Here is a 24,038-nt window from a genome sequence, read left to right as displayed (position 1 = left end):
CTTCAATCCATATTGAAGGCTGCAATCCTTGATCTTAAGCAGCAAGCACTTCAGGAGGAAGGATTGTCTATAAAGAACCAAGGCGCACCCTAGGCTGACGACAAGGAAGCAAAAGACAGCCTGAGACCAACTCACAAATTAATGTTCTGTGAAGCTAACACCGGTGGTATGTGGGTTACAGGAACACTATACCACTAAGACAGTGGGCTTTCATAGGCTCCCATCCCTTTGGTTTTCCCACTGCCTCATTCTCATTGCTGAATCCACTCGGAGCCCACCCTCCACCGGGTCTCCAAGGCATTAAATCACCTGGCGGGAGATTGGTCATCTTGCTCGCTCAGAGGCGTGGTGGATTCGAACCGCCAGTCAGGCTCCACCTTGGAGCTAGCAGCACAGCTCCCTCGACCCCATTATCCACTGAACAGTCTAGAGATGATCAGTCCTTTCTGGGGAGCTGCCTGAGCGAGGTGGTGCAGCAGGAGAAGGAGGAAGAGCAGGGCCGTCCGTCTGGTGCCGCCAGCTCCCTGAGCCAGAAACCTGGACACAAATGACAGCAGTGAGATATCCCCGAGGGGCGCGAAGGAGCCCACCAGGAGTGGGCAGAGGGGTCGCAGTCTGTGTGCCCTCTAGAACCTGCAGCATGGGCCAGAAACACACATGAGAACACTATCAGCCTCTGTATTGGAAGCAGTATGTCGACCAGTCTGCCTTCAGAAGGCCCCGTCAGAGACAAGCCCTTTCCTGGGGCATCTGGACGTGAGCTTATTGGTCCATGTGCCATCTGCCATGTTTCTGTAGTTGAGAACACACAGAAGGGCACCCCACACTGCAGAGACCCTACACCCAAGCCCTCCCTGCTCATTGAGCTGTGCCTGCTTTCCAGTAAATTCGTGCTGAGCCGGCATCCACCTGCAACAGACACCACAGCGTTCAGCTCAGGGTCTGGGACCAGCAGTTAGGATCTGTGAGTTAAAGATTTTTCTTCTTCTTCTTCTTCTGTTTTTTTGTAAATCTGGTAGATTTTCCAAATGATCTGAGACACTGCTGCTGAGTCAGACACCGTGTTGACAAGCCCAAGTGACAAGCAAGGCTGTTCTAAAAGTCCTTTTGTTCTGTCACTCAATGTCCAGATTGACCAATTCAGAAAGTAGCACATCAGGCAGGAAAACCACCGGCTTTTAGGGGTGAGGCATCTGGTCCCCCAAGAGCTCATTAGCAGGAAAAACTGCTTGGGGAGGCTCTCTCAGGTCCCTCTGTCTGGAGAGCCACTTTCACTGTCTGCTGTTCCCCAGAGGCCCCAACGGGCTGCAATTAGAGCAAAACTAATAACGTACAGAGATTAACTTTGTTCTTAACACTCAAAGAATGTAAATTGCAATCCAGCACGTACACACTGTCAGGCAGACAAATCCTACCCTTGGCTGTGTCCTCAGCTTTAAATAATCGTGATAGGAAATGACCAATCTTCTGCAGAATGTGGATTTGAATAGCTCATCCTTCCATTAGGAGACCAGCATGCAACCCACAACCCACTAGACTTCTTAAAATCTCTCAACGGGGTGGGTGGGTGGGTGGGAAGCAAGGTCATTGTTTCTCACAAATACTTTTTCTGCACATTACACTTTCCTTGTACATTATGATCCTGCTTGCATTTATGGAATCTTAAGCAGTTAGCATCTCATATTAGTATTTTGTTTATCATATGTCCAGATGCAGTGTTGTTGTTATGTGCCATGGAGGCGCTTGCCTCAGGCTTCCACCCAGGCCCCCTAGACTTGCCAGGAGATGCTCACTGAGGTCATTCTGCAGTGCCCTCTAGAGGCGGGAGGCCAGTAGGACGTGGACACTTCTGCACCTAGATTGTGTAAAGGTGTGTTACCATATCTTTTTTTTCTTCAGAGTTGTGGGGTTTGCAAACAAGTAAAACAAAAACAAAACCACGAATGTATAAATGCATGCATTGTCTGTGTAAAAAGTCAGTAGTTTCCCCGGGACTGTCATGACAAAGTAACACAAGCTGGATAGCTTAAAGCCACAGACATTTCTTCTCTGACTGCTTTGGAGATCAGAAGTCTGAAATCAGTGTCAGCAGGGCTGTACCCCCTCTGAAGGTTCTAGCGGCAGATACTTTCTCGATTCTTCCTGCTTCCGGCTGCCATCATTTTATGACTCGAAAGAGCTTCGCTCCAATCTCGTCTATGTCACACATGTCCTTGTCATGCCACGTTGCCCCTTGCCTTTTCTCTAAGGACATGCTTCATTGGATTTTGGGACCTCCCAAATGATCCGAGATGATATTTTTCCTGAGGTCCTAGCTTATTCTTTTTATTATTATTATTACTTATTTTAATGGAAATTTACAGAGACTTTGTATTTCTATTCATTCATTGTTGCACTTTTCTCCCTGCCCACACTCCCCCATCCCAGTTTGGCTCTTCTCTTTGGAAAGTTAAAGAAAAATTCTTTCATTGTTATACAATCCCTCCCCCCAGGTCCACTCTGCTATACAGCCTTCGTTCTGGACTCCTGTCATGACAATAATACCTAATCATATATCCCTTTTAAACAGTTCTCTCCCTCATCTGTTTCAATGCAGTATACATTATTGAACCCATCTTTCTCAGTGTCCCCCCAACTCCGATATCAGTCCCGTTTTACAACAGTGGACCTATGCAGTATTTGGCCTTTTGTGTCTGAGATATTTCACTCAGTTTATTCTCGTCTGCAAAGACCTTGTTTCCAAAGGCCTTATTGATAGATTTTGGGCAGACAAAAGGGAATGTAAATGATTAATGTGCTCAGTTACTAGCCACTCAGAAGAGCCTGTGATGGGGTCTACTTCCCAAAGATTCAGCCCCTGAAGCCCTTTGGGGCACAGTTCTGCTCTGCGACAGGTGGAGCCTTCATGAGTCAGGATAGGGCTGATGAGACTGGATCCTGGTCATGACACCGTCTCCAAGGGTAGTTCTGCCACTGTGTGACCACGACCTTGGAGAGGAGGGCTGGCAGGCTTAAAGAGTGAGGTCTCCCTTAACAGGCATCTAGAAGTGACCATGCACAGACCTGGGGCACGTGCCTGATGTGCATTTCTCCGCTCACATTCTGCACCCCTCGACTTCACAGGTGCCTCCGGAAAGGCCCATGGCCAGGGCTGGGAGCCCAGTGCTGCCTGACACCAAAGCCTCGCTCCTTTTTTTGCTTCACTGTCAGAACTGGAAACCAAAAAGACCCAAGAGGGGATTAAATGTTCTCTGTTCTTTCTTTCCCGCCCCTCTGTGTTGCCGACAGACCTAAAGATTCATCACGTTGACCTCATGAAGGACGATAATGCCATAAACCACCACACGTCAGATTTCATATCAGACAAACTCATAGTGCGAAGAGGAAAGGAGTTTCACCTGCGGCTGCTGCTTAACCACACCTTACAATCGTCAGACAGCTTTGAGGTGCAGCTCATCACAGGTGACAGCCTCAGGGTCCGACACACACGGGCTGTGGGGTAGAGGAGGGGGCTTCCCACCCAGGGCCCTCCTCCTCCTCGGTGTACCTGTCTGGAAGGGGACAACAGCAGCTGTATTGCAGGGTACATGGAAACGGTGGCTGAATGCTGTTCTGACAGGGCCTGGGAGGCATGAGGAGCTGTGAGGGGCTCCGAGGGAGAAGGAGAGGCAGGGAGAAGGGAGCTGGGCCCCAGGAAAAGGGTGCAGAGAGGAGGAGGGTGGCCTTCACTTGAGGGAGCATGTGCACGCCCCAAAAAGGGAGGCTCTCTTCTCGGGTGTGGCTCATGCCTTGGCTGTGGCTAACATCCAGACTCTTTCCTGAGTGTGTTTCCAGGACCATCCCCTAATGTCAACAACAAAACCCTGCTGAATCTGAACCCGAAAAATCCCCAGAAACCTCATCATTGGCACTCTTCTATTTATAAGGAGATGGGCTCAGAGGTGAGGGGGACACCACATGGGGGGTAGGGTGTTGGGTGGCTCTTCACTGACGCTTTTAAAGTGGGGACTGGACATTGTCCTGGGCATCCTGCGGATCCTGGCACACCTGCTTATGGGGCACGGGCTCTAGCCAAGGTGGTCAGTGGGCCAGATACCAAGTGGGTTGAAGATCCCACCACTGGCTGAGGGGCTGTGCTTCTTTGAGGGGGTGTAAGCATTAGGAGTCCTGTAACAGCGAGCCCTGGTCTAGCTCTACCTCCTGGACCCACCCCTTAAGCCTCAATTTCCCCACTGTCCAGATCACAGCAGTTACACATTTGTTTATATTGTTATCGAGTACCGGCAAGTCGGATCCGACCGGTAGCTGACCCTCCAGCAGGTTTTCAGAGGCAGTTAATTGCACAGGAGGAGATAGCTCGTCCTTCTCCAGAGCAGCTGGTGGATTAGAACCATGTGCCTTTGGGATTGCAGTTCAGCTTCTTGCCACTAGGCCCCCCAGTGCACCCTGTTAGGTGTCAACAAATAAACTCTGCCTCACAGTCGCTGTATGTGCGACCAGAAGGAACCCTGGCTGACCCTGTCCTCTGCTGTGCTTAAGGCCACTGTTGTAGTTAATTGTGTCAGTCCATCGCATTGTCTTCTCACAACAGTCTTACATGGGGAGCACTGTTCTCCTTTCCAAATAGGGAAACTGAGGCACAGGCAAGGTTAAGGACATCCCTGAGGCCACAACAGGGGCAGAGCTGGGCTTTGGGTGGAGATGGCACCCGTGGGGTGTTTGGTGCTAAGCTCTCACAGGGGTGGGGAGGATTCTGGGTTATTCATGTCGTGGTAGCTGCAGTAACCCCAAAAGGCCCCGTGAAAGCCTGGGTACTCTTAGACCAACACCTCTGTGTGGCTCGGGCTACTTGAGTCCCCACAATAGGGATGGGTGGTATTTTTTTTTTCTTCAAGAGATGACTGACACTGAACCTGCCATGAAGAGTACAGATTACAGAGTGTCAAAAGAACAAACCAGTTTGTCTTGAAAACAGTGCAGCCGGAATGGTTGTGAGAGGCAAGAATAGGGAGACGCACTCTCTCACCATTGAATCTTGAGGATGCGGGGACTTACTGTCAATCTTTTGGGCACACTGTCAGGAAGGACCAGTCCTTGCAAAGTGATCTCATGCTTGGAAAAGTAGGGGGTCGGCAAAGGAGAAGACGCTCCTCGACAAGGCGGATTGACACAATGAGTGTTAATGGTGGGCTAACGTGTGGCCAAGATTGTAGGGACCAGGCAGAGAAGGGTGTGGTATCGATCTGTTGTATCTGCATCCCTTTGAGTCAAAGTTGTTGACTTGATGACGCCTAGCAACGAGAACAACCACCTGAGGGGCACCTTCTGGGCGAGGCACCTCACCTACGCCGTCAATCAGATCTTCCTGACAACCTGGCATGGCCATCTCTAGGCTGTAGCCAAGGACATCATGCTCAGAAAGGCAAGGGCACCTGCCAGCCTTTGGATCCACATCTGTTGAGGGTCACCGGCAGGACCTGTAGGAACCCCTTGCTTCGCTTGGTCACCTTTATGTGTCGTGTGTCCTGCCCACCCCAGGGCACTTCTGGCTGTTAAGGGCGCTGACTGTGCCTGGTCTCTGAGTGATTTGGGAGGCTTCCGGGAGGGGTGAGTTGTCAGGATAGAGAGATTTTTTTCCTAGGATTTGTAAGACTCAGGGTCTGACCAAAGGGAGTTGTGCAAATCAACTTTGGTGTCTTTGTGCTTGGCCCAGGTCATTCTGAGTATCACCAGCCCCCCCAGTGCCATTGTGGGCATATACTCACTGCAAGTGGGAACTGATTATCAGGATGTCAGCAAGTCCGAGAAGCACGAGTTCTATCTGCTCTACAACCCGTGGTGTGAAGGTAACGTGAAATCGGACACTGGAATGTGCCTGGTGCTTCAGGTTTGCTTGGGGCAAGACTTGCTTGGGGAGATTGGCAGCACTCAACCCCTGCCCAGATGGCCGTGTGCAAAAGCCCCGCTTGTTTTCAGGGGCTTACGTACCCGTTGAGGATGCTCATACAGGGCCTAGGCGCAGATAACGGATCTTCGGAGCATCCTTTTGACAGCCAAGCTGTTTCCACTTCTCCCCAACTGCCTCACCCTCGCTGCCTCTGTCCCTTTCACTCTACAGAAACTGCCCTTCAGGGGCATAGGGAAGGATCACTAAGAGCTCTGTCCTCTACAGAGGCAGGGCCAGAATCATGGCGGCTGTTCCCTCCCTGTGGAAACTGTACTTTCCTGTTCTTTCCACTGTCATGGGCTTCACTCTAGAGCCTTCCTGCAAACGTCACCTGGGGGTCTTTCTCCCATCAACCTCTCCTCCAGGATGTTGACATCTTGCTTTAACCTCCAAGGCAGCTTGTTCTCAGAGTTAAAGACCACCGAGAGGCCAACCAGGGGGCTTTTCCTTTTTTTTTTTTTGGGGGGGGGCTTTTCCTTTTTTTAGTTTAGCATTTTAAAATTACTTCGAGGTCACAGAAAAGTTAAAAAAAAAAAAAAGAGCCTTCACCCTGTGGCTAACATTTTGCCTCATCTACTCCATCAACAACAACAACAACTCCATCATCTGAGAGAAAGATGTGTCAGTCTGCTTCCAGGAAGGTTTATAGCCCTTGGAAACCACCTGATTTATTTTCTCTGGAGAAGACTTGCTTTACTTCATCATTTGTTCTTTCTCTCTTTCCTACTCTCAATCTCCTCCCCCTTTTTTAAAAAAAGTTTTTCACCACTTCAGAGTAAGTTGCATGCGTGATGGAGTCGCTGGGGGATGGGTGGGGGGTGGGGGTTAAAAGTTCTAATACAAACTTGGCTACTCACTGAAAACCAGGACTGGGATTCCACCCAGACACATCCTAGATGACAAGTCTTGGCGATCAACTTCTGAAACAATCAGCCATTGTAGACCCAATGGAGTGTAGTTCTACGGAGACCCTCATTGGGTCAGCATGAGTCCAGTTGACCTGATGATACCACTTGGCTACATGCCTTGTGACTCTGCCCACACACAGTATGTATTTCCTAAAAAGATGTCTCTTATACTATCCCAGGACAGGTAGCAGGTTCCGTAAACCTGACATGGAGACAACACTTTCATTTACACCCAGTATTCCAGGTTGGCCATTGACCAGTCTAATGTTACCTCTCACAGTCCTCTGGTGGGTCTCTCTTACAAAGTCATATCAAACCTATTACTATCCAACCATTTCTGACCCGGAGGGGCTGCACAGAGCAAAGTGCGAACTGCCTCACAGGGTTTGCAAGCCTGTGGACCTTTACAGAAGCCAACGGTCCTCATCTCTCATTCCCCAGGGAGCAGCTGATGGTTTTGAACTACTGACCTTTTGTTTGGTAGCCCAGTGTGAAAACACCAGGGCTCCTTCCCTTCTATAGCGCAGACTGGTTCCTCAGACTTTCTGAGTGTTTTTTGACACTGACGTTTTTGAAGAATAGGAACCCTTCTCTCTTGTGGGCAGAGCACTCCTTGTTTGGGGTTTATCTCCTGTTCCTTCCTATTTTAATATTCAGGGCATGGGTCCCTGGAAGGAGTAGGATTAGAGTGATGTTGAGTCACTCTCTGTCTCACGTCTGGGAGGGCATTGTGTCCACCTGCCTCTCATGGGTGCTGTCCATTTTGATCATGTGGTCAAAGTGTTCAATCTCCCTGTTGCCCTTTCCCCCTTTGTGTCCGGGGAGTAGTCTGTGTAGAGCGAGGTCGGGACAATATCCTGCTCCTCGTCCCCATTCCCTGTGTTGAGACTGAGACACGTTTTGCCTGAACCAATCTTTTCTATGATGGTTGTAGACTGACTTTCCAACCAGCACCCCATCTACATACACCTGCCTGCCTTCTATCCATGAACCCATCCGTGAATGTTGGCTTCCATTTGTTACCTGTATAGATTCTCATTTGCGATTCCTTCCTACGCTTACTTTCATTTCTGCTCAGATTGTCCTAGATTTACCCAGTGGAAGTCCATTGCCCTTTCTTGTTGACCCAGGAAACTCCTGCTAATGTCTGCCTTACCTCTCTCCCCCATCCACAATATCTTTCCCTCCCCCCTTTTATGTGTGTCCAGTTTACTTAACTACAGCCACTTCACTTCACCTCACTCCCTCGTGAGAAATATTAGCAAGCGGTGAAGAGACAGAAAGACCTCTAGCTTTAGCACGTTTCATTTGTTATCTTAACAGTTTCTAATCCTTGTCCTTTTTTCAATTTCTGCACCTATCACTTTTATTCTGACCTTCGCCATCTCTGTACAGGACCCGTTAAAATCATCTTCAAATTGGTTTCTGATCTGTTTCCTCAATTTTCTTCTCCTCACAAACGAAAGTTGCACTGAGTGTGCGGTTCCGCATCTTTAACTTGCTAATTAGGCAAGACTCACCCACAATAGCGTACCTCCTAACACTTACTGCCCCAAACCCCTCAGAAAACCTAGCCAGAACACAAGACGAGGCAGTCCTGTGTGGCAGGTCCGCACCTGCCAGCCAGAGGACTATAACCTCATCTGTGTGGTGCTCTTGCTTCAGATGATGTGGTCTACATGCCCATTGAGGAGGAGCGAGCGGAATATGTTCTCAACGATACAGGCTATGTATACATGGGTGATTTCAAAAGGATCCAAGAAAAACCCTGGATTTTTGGTCAGGTAAAAGATTTGTCCTCTTGTCGCGAAGTCAGGCTTCACTTAATAGAACACCTTTTTTTGTTTAAGTTGTTCTTATTGTGCCATCGAGTCAGAACCAACTCATCGCTGGCCCTCTACTGTGAGACAGATTATCAATACCTAGATAAGAATCTACATACAGATATTAATATCAGGGGCTCTGTTGGGTTTTCAGAGGCTGTAAATGACACGGGAGATTTCCCATCTTTCTGCTATGGAGCAGCTGGTGGATTCGAACTGCTCAGCTTTTGGTTGGCAGCACAATTCCTTACCCAGTAGGTCACCAGAATTTAAGTTGTCATTGTTGTATTCCCTCAAGTCAGAACCAACTCATAGCTGGTCCTCCAGCAGGTTTTCAGGGACAGTTAATTGAATGGACGATCGCCCATCCTCTGGGACAGCAGCTGGTGGATTAGAACCTTGTGCCTTTGGGATTGCAGCACAGCTTCTTATCACTAGGCCACACGAGAACAGCTTCAGAAACCCCACAGAGGGTGGCTATGAGTCAGGATCAGCTCAATGACAGTGGATTTTTTCAATGTGTATATATTTCAGATAACTGTGTATGTGTGACTGTAGCTGGTCTCTTCACTCTTCTAACTTGGCTATTAAGGAAACCTCTCATGGTGGTCAGCACTTTTCCGCAGCTACGTGACATCCTATCCTATGGCTACGCCCCGGGGCCGGGCATTTAGACAGTTTCTAATTTATCTAGTGCTGATGGGCCTATTTGTGTGGTGTGAGGTGTGTTTCCTCCCCAGAGAATGGAAATAATTGCACAGTGTTGATGTCAAGTTCAAGTGGCTTAATGTGCATGAAGTTTCTGACCTGGAGTTTTCACTCTTTTGTTAATGGCTTCTTCCTTCATTTCCCAAATCTAGTTCGAGGAGAATGTCCTGAGCTGCTGCATGTACCTGTTAAGCAGGGGCCTTCGGAAGATCACGGAGACAAAGGACCCCGTGCTGGTGACCCGGGCCATGTCGGCCATGGTAAATCTCCCTTGACGGTGCTGCACACCACTGTGGCTTGTCCCTTCCCTGCAAAGGCCCAAGGCCTTGGGGAAACCGGTGCAGGCTGTGTAGTCATTCTACAGAGATCTACTCCTCTTGCCCAGCGAGTAAGCACAGGGCTAGACAAGACTCTCAGTTCCTGCCTGTTTTCCTCCAAGCAGTTTTCCTTGACAATGAAGGCTGGGTGGACATGGCCACCTCTGTGGTCCCTCCAGTTTCAACTCAAGTGTCAACCCTTCCGTGGGACCCTCCCTGGCTCCTTGAGCCAAAGGAAATTGCTGGAATCATATTACACCATCTTATTTTCTTCCTCAGACTGGTCATTCCTAGAATTGCTTATCTGTCTGAAGGTTACCTGTTTGTCTTTTCTAACCCTCCTCCCTCCTTGCATACAGCCACACAGGTTTATGATTTTTTTTTCTGCTGCTTTATGGATTTGTAATGACTTAAGGAGCATTAATGGTGTGTTGTTGCTGTGTGCTATCGAGTTGGAACTGCCCGCTGGTCGTCAAAGGCAGTTAATCACGGGAGAAAATATTGCCTATCCTTCCGCAGAGCAGCTGGTGGAGTCAAACCATGAACCTTAAGAATCGCAGCGCCCCTAAGCACTGTTAAATGCCTTTAAAATGTTTTAAGATGAACTCCTGTGGCATTGCTCTCTTCCGCTTTTAATAACATGGAGGGGTTCCAGCCCCGAAGGCTCCTCAGAGCTTGAGAGAGATGCAGAGTTCATTTAAAGCCTAGTTTAAAACAACCACTGCGAAGGGAGCTCTGGTGACCTAGTGGCAAGAAGCTGCACTGCAATCCCAGAGGTACATGGTTCAAATCCACACGATGCTCTGCTGGAGGAGGGGCAATCTCCTCCTGTACCAGTGAGATCTGATTTGTTGGTACACACAAAAAATAATAAAATAAAACAACCACTGTGAGTTAATTTAAACATGAGAAGTACCAAGGCAGGCCTGTACCCTATGCCATCCTCTACACAGCCCTAGAGGTGAATGTCATTATCACATTTTACAGAGGAGGAAACAGAGGCACAGAGGCGTGTACCCACTCCAGGCTACACAGCTAGGTAGTGCTTTAGCTTTTCTGGGTCCCTTGCCTTCCCAGGCGGATCATGTCCCCCAAGTCTTCTTAGATACTGTGGGGTGTCCACGTGGGAGTTGGCGTGGTCAGGCCAGGCTGGCAAGTGGATGCTGACACCACCCTTCCATGTGCGCATCAGATGAGCAGTCAAGACGACAACGGCGTGCTTGTTGGGAACTGGTCAGGGGACTACAAAGGCGGTGTGGCCCCTTTCATCTGGAACGGCAGCGCCCCCATCTTGCAACAGTACTACACCACAAAGATGCCCGTGTGCTTTGGCCAGTGCTGGGTGTTCTCGGGGATCTTGACCACAGGTACGTGGGAGACCACAGGCTGGGCAGGGGGAGGGACCACTCCCAATCATGAATCACCCGGGTGCCGTTTCAGTTCTGAGAGCCTTAGGGATCCCAGCACGCAGTGTGACCACCTACCAGGCAGCCCATGACACGGAGAAGAACCTCACAGTGGACATTTACATGGATGAAAACGGCAAGGTCTCGGACCTGACCAATGACTCCGTCTGGTAAGGCCCCTTTTCCCACGCAGCCTTCTATGCCCCAGGAATTTTCCAGCCCAATCCCCATTTCCAGAACCTCCTCTCCCTGGACCCTATCCTATTGCAGGGTCCTCCTCACGTCTTTCAGGGTCCAATGGAAGTTAGAGGAGCCCAGACATCTACCGCCTTGGCATTCAGTGCTTTTCCAAATGTCCTCTTGGACAGTCGGTACCACAGTCGCCTGAGGGTCCTTGTTAAAATCAGATTGCTGTCTATGTACATGCGTGCCACATTGTGCACATGTATTCATATATCCATGAAATCAAGCACAAAAGACTCACATGCAGTTACAGGCTCTTATTAGCTTTAATTAGGTGTCTCATGAGGTTTATTTTCTGGGTTTGAAAGATTAGAACCACAGCCTCATGGACAATTTGGCCAGTTGTCATAATAGAGCTCATAAAGTTATATTCTGTGTCCTAGTCTTGTGAGTAGTCTCTGGGACTTCAAAAAGCTTAAAAGTGGCCATAGAACATGCAACTCTTGGTCTCTGCTTGCCCAAAACAAAAGCAAACCAAGGAAGCTAACCTGCACAAACCAGGATCTCAGCTACACTGAGACCATAAGAAAGTAGATAGTGCCCAGCTCCCATGAGCAACAGTTCTAATCAGGACACAGGAGCCAGACCCTGATAGACAGGGGGCAGAGTGTAGGACAGAATACAAAGCAAAACAAGCCCCAAGCCCCAGTCTAACTGAACTGGTTGAGGCTGGAGGAGTCTACAGGACAGTTGTCCTAAAGGAACTCTTCAGACTTTGAACTGTAACCAATCTCCAAGGTCTTCTTGTAAGGAAGAGATGGGCTCACCAAATAATGAATCTCACCCCTAAGTTCTAGGTTGCTTTGGGATATTTCACCTAGGTGAAACCAAACAGCCAACAATCACTTTCAAAGGACAGGTGAGGCTGTAAGTGGGGGGAACCAGAACAGAAACCATGAGAAACAACCAGAAATGGACACAGAACAACCAGAGTGGAAAAAATGAAAAAAGGTCATACATTGTCGAGACTATGACCAAGGTCTTTAAGTAATTTGGGGAGAAATTGTTTGGTGGGAACTTAAACTGCTATAGAAACATGATAAAAGATAGTAAAAGCAAACCAACCAGCCCGATTCCTGGGCCAGAGCCTTAACTTTTGAGGGGAAAGCCAGGAAGCTGTATTTGCTTTTATCACACAGGCCGGGAGGTTCTGGCACTTAGGCTACTGGTGAACCTTCACTATGGCTGGTCCCTACTGTGGGAGGCTCTGTGTCCCTGGCTCTCTGACTCAGTAGCCCCCAGGCAGAGGACTGGAGGAGACAGATGGGCAGACGAGGGCATGACTACACCCCTGAGGTGGTGCAGGTGATGTTGGAGCCAGGCTGAGGGGAGAGAGGGTGCCTGGCTAAAGCTTCCCTCAGTCCTGAGAAGCACCTTCCTGGGTCCCTGGCCTTTGGGACAAATATATCTCACTGTGTTTGGGGGTGGCCCGGCATGGGGCCGTTCCCCACCTGCCTCAGGAATTTCCACGTGTGGACGGAAGCCTGGATGAAGCGAAAGGACCTGCCCAAAGGCTTTGATGGTTGGCAGGCTGTGGACGGGACGCCTCAGGAGAGGAGCTTCGGTGAGTGGGGGGTGGGGTGGGGAGGAGTCTGGTGGCTTTCACGTGGCCCTGCACCTGGGAATCTTGGATAGGCAGCTAAGAAGGTATGGAGAAAGACTGGGGGCAGGGAACCAACTTTCATAAACAGAGAGCACATCCAGTCATTCTTACCACTCTCACTGAGTATGATGATACTAAAATAATAAAATATAATAATAATAATGAGGATAGAAGGAGAATTGATGCCTTTGAGCTATGGTGCTGGAGAAGAGTATTGAGGGTACCATGGATTGTTAAGAAAACAAACAAATTCATCCTGGAGAGGGTTAAACAGGGCTGCTCCTTGAAGGCAAGGATTCTGAGGCTTCGTCTGACATACTTTGGACATGTCGTTAGGAGGGACCAGTCCTTGGAGAGGGACATCATGCTGGGGACAGGAGAGGAAGGCCCTCCATGAGGTGGATTGATTCAGTGACTGGGGTAATCAGGATGGGTGTATCGGAGACAGTGTTATTGGCACAGGATAGAGCAGGGTTTAGGACTGTTGTACATAGGGTCGCTATGAGTCGCAAGTGACTCGGCGGCACTTAACAATAATAATAATAATAATAATAATAATAATAATAATAAAATTATTATTATTATAACAGTGTAGCAATTCAGGGCCTTGTGGTCAGTGGGAATGCATTGAGAAAAGGTCAGCAGTTTTAATCCACCAGGTTCTCCGCGGCTGAAAGATTGGCTGTCTCCTCTCATAAAGCTTTCACAATCTCAGAAACTTGACGGATGAGTGTCACGTGTCAGCAATGAACTTGACAGCTGTGGGTTTGGGGGTTTTGGTTTCTGTACCGGGAAGGCAAAGGGACACACTGGAGCAAGGGGCCCAGCCTCGTCTAGGCAGGGCTGGTCAGAAACTCGCACTGAGAGTTCCTCCCTGGCCTATCCTCAGGTATCTACTGCTGCGGACCATCGCCGGTGTCTGCCATCCGCAGTGGAGAAATCTTCATAGGCTACGACACCAAGTTCATCTTCTCTGAGGTGAACGCCGACCAGATCGTCTGGCTGATGAAGACAGTGAACGGGAAGAAATACTTCAAAAAGGTCTCCGTGAGCACCAACAACGTTGGGAGAAGTATCAGCACGAAGGAAGTGGGCCACGATTCCAGGAGAGACATCACCAATGAGTACAAGTTCCCAGAAGGTAGCTATTGCCTCAGGACTCCTTCTAACTCAGGCTCTCCCAAAGCTGGTAATAGTCAAGATCAGGGGCCCTTTTTCTGTAAAGGACCCATCAGTAAACATTTTCAGCTTTGTGGCTCTGAGTTATCTGTCACAACTACTATTTAACTCTGCTGTTGTAGGTATGAACGATACATGAATGAATGCGTGTGGCTGTGTGCCAATAAAACCTTACTTAAGCTAACAAGTGGTGGGTCCGTGCTGGTTCATAAGCCATAGTTTGCTAAATTAAAAATAGATGATAGATGATAGATAGATAGATAGATAGATAGATAGATAGATAGATAGAGTTCTGGTGGCCCAGTGGCAAGAAGCTGCACTGCAATCCTGAAGGCCTACCACTGAACACAACACAAACACAGTTCGAGGCCACCAGCTGTTCTGAGGGAGAAGGACAGGCAATCTCCTCCCGTGAGATCGACTAACTGCCTCTGAAAACCCGCCGGAGGGTCAGGTATGGGTCAATTCTGACTCTATGCTGCACAACAACATTTAAAAATTACTGTAATTTGAGTGAGTGAAAATTTAGAAAGCATTTGGCTTTTCAATCACTCATAGACACCTTTACTTTTATAACATTAATGATAATATCTATAACAGCTGATCACCTTATTCTGTATCCTTTCCCTTCAAGTTCATGCGGTTGCTCTTATGCACCTTCGTGTTAGAAGAACCCCAAGCTGACCCTCCAGCGGGTTTTCAGATGTAGTAAATGGCACAGGAGGAGATTGCCCATCCTTCTGTGGAGCAGCTGATGGATTAAAATCGTGTGCCTTTGGGTTGGCAGGACAACTCCTTAGCCCTAAACCAGCAGAGCCTATGTGTACACCATTGTTATCTTTTCCTTGATGGGTGGGAGCTCTGGTGGCCTAGTGGCAAGAAGCTGGGCTGCAATCCTAAAGGCATGCAGTTCGAGGCCACCAGCTGCTTCATGGAAGAAGAATGGGCAGTCTCCTCCTGTGCGATTAAACGCCTCTGAAAACCCACTCGAGGGTCAGCTATTGGTTGCTTCTGACTCTACAGTACTCAACCGGAGCAGCACTGGCCTTTTTAGCATCTGAAAATGTCCTTTTTCTCTTTAGTAACACTTTTGTCTTAAAGTCTACTTTGTCTCAGCTTAGTAGATCCATTCTAGTTCTGTTTTGATTTCTGTTTTCATAGCATAATGGTTTTTTTTCATTTTTTAATTTTGAGTCTTTGAATATAAAATATATCTTTTGTAGACTATTAGATCTTTGTTTAATTCCCTTTGGCCAATCTCTGCTTTTCAGTTGAAATGCTTAGTTCATTAGATGTTTTTCATGAAAAAAAATTTATATTGGTTTACATAGAGTCCATAATATTGAATGTTATTCTTGATAAGGGAAGGTAGGATTTTATATGTCATTTTTCTTTGTGTTTTCTATATATGTCTGGTAATTCTTTTTCTTTACCACTAATCCTGCCCCCCTTCCTCCACTACTACTTTATTTTGTGTTATATAACTATTTCTAGTGTATTATTTTAATTCTTATTTGCATAATTTACTGTATATTTTTAGTTATTAGTGATATCCTTGGAAACTATAATTAATAGTTCCACTTTCAAAATAGCTTGCCTCCAGAAATGCTATGAACTTGGAGAAATGATGAAAGTAGTATAAGTGTTCAGGTCTTTCGTTCATAGGGTTGCTATGAGTCGTCAATGACGCAACGGTACTTAACAACAACAGTAACATTAGAGAGAGCCCTGTTGGCCTAGAGGCTAGAAAGTTATGCTACTGTGGCCCTCAGGCCTGGTTTTAATTGTTTTTGGTCAAACATTCTTCTAAGTGGTACAGCACTGGTCTGTCCATTTGCTGTACAGAGGTAACTCGTGGTTGCTGTGATGCTGAACACTGTGACACCGATGTGTCAAATGCAATAATGGTTACCTGTGGCGGACAGTATTTAGTGGAGCTCCCTGGTGAAAACAAGCTTGGAAGCAAGAGTAGCATCCACTTCTGAAATAGTTTGCTTCCAGAAACTCTATGAACTTGGAGAAATGATGAAAGTTATAGAAGTGTTCAGGTCTTTCATTCATAAGGTCATCATGAGTGACAGCACTTAACAACAACAACAATTAGAATGAATATGTTTAAATAGTATACTAGAACTTTGCTTTCCATAAATGAATTTTGAATCAGATCAAATCAGAACACAGCCCTCCTCCCCTGCCATGTGTGGGGGTTTCCAGGGACCAAATGACAGTGCATTCGAGGAGGGGGTGGGTCTTTCTCGGTGCTTTGCATCCACTCCTTCTGTCCCCACCCCCTAGAGTTTTGCTAGTTTTCATTGTGATTGTGGCACTATTGTCATGCCTAGGGAAAGGATACACATGCGCTGTTTTTGCAGAGATTAAGCAGTTTTTCTTTAATAAATGCTCCTCAGATTGTTGCAAACCCTCAGTCAACCCCTATTCTGAAAAAGGCAATCTCTGACCAGTTTTTCTACTACTTTGTTGCTTTTGTGAAGGCATGAGTCTCTCAGAGGTCTTTGCTGTCTTTTCTGTCGTCAGATCATGTTATTACTCTGAAGTGGGAAGGTGAACCTTGCCCTCTGTACATTCAAACCTTCTGGGTGGATCACAGGCGCCTGGAAAGTCTCGGGAGATGTGGAGAGATGAGCTGGCCACCCACAGCCAGAGGGTTTGTTGGGACATTTGCCCCCGATGGAACTCTCTGATGAGGTTGCTTCTGTGTTTCTCTCAGGTTCCTTGGAGGAGCGTAAGGCCATGGACCATGCTTATGTTCTTTTGGATCAGGAAAGGAATCCTACAGAAACTGACAAGGAGACACTTCTGAAGATATTGGCCAAGGCAGACCCCGTGCTCCTGGGAGAGCCTGTGAAAATCGTTGTGACTCTACAAAGAAATACAGCTACTACTCAGACTGCCAAAGTCCTCTCCTCTTTTGACCTACAGTCATACACAGGCTCCGAAGCTGTACCGGTGAACTCTCTCCTGAACAACATCGAGATGAAGCAAGCAGGTACCAAAGCCAAGGGCAGGGCTGTCCTCGGGCCCCACAAGAGATCAGGGCTCCCACCCTCTGAGACCTTTCTGTTTTCTGTGGGCCACTTCCTTATAGTAACAAACTTCTGTGAATGCACAAACACAGTTAGCTCATACGTGTCATTTGCTGGCCACAAAGAATCTGGACAAAGAAGAAATGTCGGTCAGAGACTTGTGGGGTCTACTGTTGACTTGGAGATGAGCGATGTTGGGAGTGTCTTTAAGAAGTCTTTTATACGGGAGCTCTGGTGGCTTAGTGGCAAGAAGCTGTGCTGCAATCCCGGGTTGAGCAGTTTGAATCCACTAGATGTTCTGCTGGAGAAGGAGGGACAATCTCCTGTACCAATCAGATCCAATTTGATGGCACACACACACACTTAAAAATTAAAAAAATAAAATTTTTAAAAATTATAAAAAATAAGTCTTTTATGGTGGCAAGGGTCTTATCTCAAATAGTCACTCTAATCAGTGGGTTTGGATGCCCAAGGTATGGTATTGAGAATGAGTGTGAAGTCTCAGTACCCATTACCTGAGATCCAGTACCCAGTACTGAAAATGTGCATGAGAGTGGACCTCCAATGTTGACCTGGAGAGAATGTAGTCCATTATTTATCTGTCCTGAGCCCAGTTCTTTGTTTCATACAGAGGCACCACCTCACGTTCCCTGCCGTAGGGTTGGTACTGACTCATAGCAGACCCTCCAGCAGTTTCTGGAGGCTGTAAATTGCATGGAAGGAGATCTGCCCACCTTTCTCCTGAGGGGCTGTGGGTGGGTTCGAACCACCAGAGAGGTGTCTCCTTTGGGTTGGCAGCACAGCTCCCTACACACGACACCACGTGAGGCCCCTGGAGAGAGGAAAGACTAGGCCTAAAGTGCACAGTTCCATCCATCCACAACTAATCCCATCCTCTGCTTGGTGACGCAAATGCCTGTCTGGGGAGGTGGAGTGCTATACTGATAACCATTTCCTCCTTCCCATCTTTCTGACAGTGACGGAATTTACTCTGACCTTGGACCCTAATACCTATATGAAGAAGGTGATTAAGTTTGGTGATGTGCCAGTCATCAAAGGTCTCCTGGTTGCAGAAATTATAAACTCCAAAGCCTCAGATTCTGCCGAAGTGTATGTGCATTTCAAATACCCCAAGATCTCTATTGAGGTGAGCTGCCTGAAGTCCACACAGAACTCTAGCCTGGAGTGGGGTGGGGTCCCAAAGGCTCTTGGGGGTCCCCAGCTGACTTATTCTTCAGGACACTTGCAACCCTAAGAATAATAGCACCTTGATTATCTAAACAGGAATTGCTGCAAAAGTAACCATTCAGAATACATATATACATATTTTTCCCCTTCCAAGTTTTTGGTCCAATGAATTTTTTAAAACCTGATTTTTAAAATAAGTAATTATTACGTAGGGAGCTCTGGTGACCTAGTGGTCAGGAACTCCTGTGACCTATGGTCAGAAGCTGTGTTGCCATCCCAGGCAGGTGGCTTGAATCCACTGGCTTCTCCACAGGGAAAAGATGGACAGTAACTCCTGGGTGATTTACTGTCTCTGAACACCTGCTTCAAGGTTAGGTATGGGTCAGTTCCGACTCAATGGCACACAACAACAACAGCAATATTTACATACAGTACAAAAGGCTATAGAGAAAAGTTTCTCTCTCACTTCCTTTTTCTTCCATTTGTCAGGATTTTGGTATACTGCCTAGACATTTTATAGATAACAATTTCACATCCCTTTATTATTATTTTTTTTTATTTTGTACCTTGCTCCCCCACCCCATTTGACAACAGGTCCTGTAGGTTATCCTGTAACAGTCATAGAGGGATTTCTCATTTCTTTTATGACCATTGAGTGGCTATACCTGTTCCATCAGGCAAGCCCCTGTTGTTGTTATTAAACTTGTTCCTGGTAATTTCTCTGGCAAGCCTGCAGTGCTTTTTATGTAGCATTGGCCACATGCCATTTAATGGGTATGAAGGCATACCTGACCGACAAATCTGACAAGTTGGGATCACATGCTAGGTATTTGCAATGTGTTTTAATATTGCTTAAGTAAGAGTATGACATTGCATCTCTGTCATTTCAGTCCTTTCCCTCCTGTGTATAGTACTTAGCTTGCGTCTTCCACAGTGAATGAAGAGATCAATCCCACGGTGTCCTGGGGAACAGTCCCTTCCCACTCAGTTCAGTGGAATCCTCCGGCTGGAATTCCCTTCATTAATTTGGCCTTTGCTCTGTAGGTGGACATTTAGCTTGTTTCACAGTTTTAACCATTACTGTTCACGCCCCGTGAACAGACTTGAACTTTCATCGGTAGATATGGTGGAGTTTGGGACATTTGGACACGGGGCTAGATTTGAACACTGGTCTCCCCGATTGTTTAGTGAGTCTGGCTATTTTTCCCATATTGGCCATTGGCTTTTCTTTTTCAGGAACCTGTGTTTATATCGCCTGCCCATTTCTTTTTCCACTGGGCTGTCTTGTTCTTGTTGATTGGCAGGTGTTCTCAGATCAGTAGATCCACATGCCAGTGCCTTGTAGTTCTGCCCCCATGTCGTGAATTGCACATTTAGTTAGACTATGTGGTGTCCGTGAGCAGGTGGACTCTCCTTCTAAACATTGCCCTTTGAGGTCTGTCCTGGGACCTTGGTGAAGTCCATCATATACCACCTTTAATAGTTTACTATGGGCCAAAATTCTGAAAACAAGAGAGGAGAACAGAAGCTATTCTTTCTCTAGACAATAAATAACCTACTGAGTGCAGAGATTGGGAGGCCCTGAACTTAGCGGTGATGTCCAGTAAAAGTGAAGTAGCTCTAATCCCTGGTCTGTTGCAGCCAACTGGATGGTCTCGGGTGGAGACCCAAGTCTCGTCTGGAAAGTGAATGTTGGGGAGAGGAGACTGTGAGCTGCTGTGGGCACTTGAGATTGTCCAGGAATGCAGAACTGGCACAGGGATGAAGACACACTGGAACCCACATCCCTGCTTCAAAGACACTTCTGAGAATGCCTCTTTGCACCCCTAATTCCTAAGGGAGGGTCTCTCCCAACCCCAGGCTGCTGTCTGGGACTGAGTGGTGTGGATTACAGTTCTCAGGTTCTTTAACAGAAAGTCGGACATGCTCACCATTTCAGATTGTTCCTGTGCAGCAGAATACGTACGTGTGTGTGTGTGTGTGTGTGTGTGTGTGTTAGTTCAGACCTGGCCAGGCATAACTCCTGGTGACAGATCTACTTCTGTGCCTTCGTGGATCACAGCCCATGTGTGATTTTCCCCCTTTGCTCTGCTCCCTGCCCTGATGCAGATACCTTCCAAAGTCCAGGTCGGCTCTCCGTGCATCTGCACCTGCACCATTCACAACATCCTGAACATCCCTCTGACGAATGCCAAGTTCCACACGGAAAGCCTGGGCCTCAGCCAGCGGCAGATTTTCCACAAAGGGTGAGTCCTCCCGATTCATCCTCCCAAAGACGTCAGCGATGAGCTCTCCAGACGTGTCACTGCGGGATGCACACGCTGGTGCGCCAAGAGTGTGACTTTAAAGAAGGGGATTAGAGGATAAAATTGCTTTCTTAGGAGATTGCATTGACTTAGGCACTGTCACCAGGTGGTTTTGAATTTTGCTGATCAAATGGCTAAACGGTACCATAGTTGTGCTGTTAACCAAACACGGCACCTCTGTGGTGGGTCCAGTCCACCAGCTGCTCTGGCTCAGGAAGGTGGATAATCTTCTGTGTTTTCCAGCCTCTGAAAACCAGTAGGCGCATCAGCTATGCATGGACTCTGACGCGACTGCAATGAGGTTTCTTCTTTTGAATGGTGAAATGACTGTGACAGCAGGCTTGAGCATGGGGACGTTGTGAGGATGGGACAGAGAGGGTTAGGCTTCTGCCTGTTCACACTGTCGCTGTGAGTCAGCATTGACGGGACAGCATCTCACAACAACACAAGTTGTATGATCTCACAGCCATTTTAATCTGCATCTCTCATTATTTGTGAGACTATTTTTCTTAATTTTATAGATAACCCCCTTTAAATTGCCTTTCCATGTCCAATGCCCATATTTCTATGGAGCCACTTATTTTTTTTTTAAGTCTTAATTTGTCTGGTCTCTTCACAAGGTAAAGGGTATTCATGCTGCAAATAGTTTGTCACAGTCAAGTTGGTGGGTTTTTGAAAAAAAAATTGTTATTATATATTTGCATTTCTCAAATGTTAATGTGCATATAAATTACCTGGAGAATTCTGTTAGAGCGCAAATTCTGCATGAGCAGGTCTGACGTGGGACTGCCGGTTCTGAGCCTGACAAGCTCCGAGGGTATTTGGATGTTGCTGGCTCTGGGACCACGCAATGGGTAGCGAGGGGTTAGAAGTCTGTTCACGTGAATCCCATTATGTTCTTCCTGGAGACAGCTCTTGTTAATATGAACGAAGCAAGAACATTTGCAAACCCAGGCAGGGCTCCAGGAGGGTTTTGAAGAGGCCAGTGCAAACCCGCTGACCCAGCTACCTTGAACCAAACAGTGAATAGAACGCTAAGATCCACAAACATTTGAGACGTCGACAGTTCCAAAGCTGAGGTCCCATATTTAAGCAGCGTCAGTCAGTCTTTGCTTCAGCCAGGGCCTCCAAACACAATAGAGAGGATAATACTGTTACCTACCCTGTCACCTTTACAGGGAGATTCAAACGGGCTGAGCAGTAGAAGGGGAGAAGGAGCCAGGAACTTGCTTAGTGCCTCATTGTGCCCCAGCTCTGTCTGGCCCCTCTCAGGCCATGCTTGCTCCTAGAGCAGCTTCTCCCAGGATGAGGACAGGAAGGAGGTCTAGAAACTCGGGCCTGTGAAGTAATGCCAGCCAGATTGGTTGACAGTAACGAGGCAAGCAGTCGGGTGCTGTGGACAGGCAGGGGTGCAGGGGGCTGTGGCAGCAGCAGTGACCGCTCCTACCTCCTTTTGCTGGCTGACACCCGCTGGACCCTTGGCCTTAGCATGGTAGGATCCTTTGGGTTTTCAGAAGACAGAAGATACTGGTGGTTTATAGTGTTTTTACTCCGAAACCTCTTGGACTATAAAAGGTGGCAAGTGATTCAAAATGTGAAAAGCATCATGTAGGCCACCAGAACTCGGTCCTCTGCCTGCTGCTTTATGAACAACGCTGCCTCCAGGGGTCCTCACCTATAATTCACTTTGGTCACCAGAGGCTCTCTGCCTTGACCCACTGAATGGGACTCCCTAGACATCAGGCCTTGTCTACAGCGCCCCAAGAGGTTCAAATGGCATGTGGGGTGCAGATCTCCTGTGCTGAGCCCTCAGATGGTCCAGCCTTTTTAGAAAGGTCAAGCGAAAGCCAGGAATTCCTCATGCCACGCTCCTGTGCCCTCTCCTCCAGGCGCCCTCAGCTGATTGCATATCTGTGTGCTTTTGTATTTTCCAGGGTGGTGGAGCCGCAAAAGAGTGCCAGCATCCAGGTAAAATGTAACCCGACTAAACCTGGGGAAAAGAAATTAATCATCAAGTTCTTCTCCAATGAAGTGAAAGAAATTTACAAAGAGAAGATTGTTCACGTCACCAGATAGCTTTGCCCGGACGCCACAAGCAAGGCCCACAGGCTCCAGCAATTCCTTCTTTGAGATCAACTTTCAGATCATCGATGATTAGATTTGATTATGCAAGATGATTATGCAGATTATAAAAAAAGATTGATTATGCAGGTTCAAGAGTCAACCAAAGGTTAGACAAGGCGTTAGTCCTCCTCCGTTGAGTCAACCCCCCCCCAGTGGAAAAGCCATCATCATGGGAGGGGCTCCTCTTCAGGCCCCCCGCAAAGCCCTCCTCTTACTTCCAAGGCTTTGAACCAGCTCTTTGCAGTCTGCTCCCCTGCTGAGAAAAAGCTGCATTCTGCCCCAAAGCACTGCAGGAAAATCTACAGCTTAACAAGAACTGGATTGAAAAAGATCTGGAACTGGCTCTCAACCCTGATTAATCCCAGCTTGCTCCTGAAGTCTCGCTCTGCCCTCTAGAATGATTTAAATGACTCCTAAGATTTTAATTAAACTCTGATTGCTTCAAGATGATGATATGGTCGCCCGAGTCACTTTTTGGAGGGACAGAAAGGTGGTTTTTATAGTTTTATAAGCTTCTTACATTCCATGTTGGGTATCCTCATTTAGGTGTTCTCATGTGGACACTTGGGGATCCAGGGAGCCATGGGTATTCCCAGGTCAGGGGGGCTCAGGGGACTAGTTCTCCATGGGCCCAGGCTTCCTTTCAGGGTCTGTTCAGGTTGTCCAGTCCCTCTCTTGAGGACCCCCACCCTGGGCGAGGCACATACGTAAGTTGAATGAGGACTGTTTTGAGTGTCATTTTGCATGGCGTTCTGGGGATCCTCCCCTCCGCTCCCCAGCACAGCATCGCAATCCCAAGGGCATCAAGGCCCGTGCACAGTGGTGATGCGAGTGGGGCTCGTATGTCTCTCACACGGGCAGAGGAACAGCGTGGCTTCCCAGAGGTGCCCCTGGAGGTGGCCAGAGAAGAAGGGTGCTGATCAACGTTTCTGAGTTTTAGACACTCCAGCCGCTAAACTAAGCAACGTTTTGTTTTTTTTACTCAAAGAAAGAGATGAAGTCTTGTGCCAGCCTCATCTCCGTTACACTGGCTGCAATTCTGTTAGTTTGAGGTTAAGTAGAAAGAAGAATGAGTGTTTTGCTGTCCACAGGTGCTTCTGGTGAGGGGGCATGAGGCTGGGGATTGAGAACTTAGTCCTCATATAACACTTCTAGGTTGGAACTTTGATAGTCTAGTGGGTAGGGAGTTGTCCTGTTATCCCCAAGGTGGGTGGTTTGAATACACCAGCTGCTCCTTGGGAG

At 47.7% G+C, this 24,038-nt stretch overlaps 1 protein-coding gene across 1 annotated transcript; it reads left to right on the top strand.

Moving 5' to 3' along the window:
- The first annotated feature begins 692 nt into the window (after nucleotides 1-692).
- TGM4 (transglutaminase 4) lies at nucleotides 693-22,748 on the top strand. The gene is made up of 14 exons (XM_006893051.1): nucleotides 693-756; nucleotides 3,289-3,462; nucleotides 3,835-3,941; nucleotides 5,714-5,846; nucleotides 8,521-8,639; nucleotides 9,539-9,646; nucleotides 10,896-11,070; nucleotides 11,144-11,279; nucleotides 12,813-12,916; nucleotides 13,845-14,096; nucleotides 16,863-17,141; nucleotides 18,156-18,325; nucleotides 20,476-20,612; nucleotides 22,607-22,748. Exons 1-14 carry the CDS (start codon nucleotides 693-695, stop codon nucleotides 22,746-22,748), a joined length of 2,100 nt encoding a protein of 699 aa, XP_006893113.1.
- Nucleotides 22,749-24,038: the final 1,290 nt, after the last annotated feature.

Source organism: Elephantulus edwardii, unplaced genomic scaffold (genome assembly GCF_000299155.1).
Source record: "Elephantulus edwardii isolate Elephantulus edwardi_28Jun2011 unplaced genomic scaffold, EleEdw1.0 scaffold00121, whole genome shotgun sequence".
In the NCBI taxonomy this organism is placed as follows: domain Eukaryota; kingdom Metazoa; phylum Chordata; class Mammalia; order Macroscelidea; family Macroscelididae; genus Elephantulus; species Elephantulus edwardii.
This window is presented reverse-complemented; position numbering and strand designations above follow the sequence as displayed.

What these genes read in the sequence shown, in the direction of transcription:
- TGM4 (XM_006893051.1), top strand. Translation starts at nt 693, where the DNA reads ATGTCGACCAGTCTGCCTTCAGAAGGCCCCGTCAGAGACAAGCCCTTT. An exon ending in TGAGGTGCAGCTCATCACAG is followed by an intron (nt 3,463 to 3,834) that starts GTGACAGCCTCA and finishes GTGTGTTTCCAG; the next exon opens with GACCATCCCCTAATGTCAAC. An exon ending in CTGACCAATGACTCCGTCTG is followed by an intron (nt 11,280 to 12,812) that starts GTAAGGCCCCTT and finishes CACCTGCCTCAG; the next exon opens with GAATTTCCACGTGTGGACGG.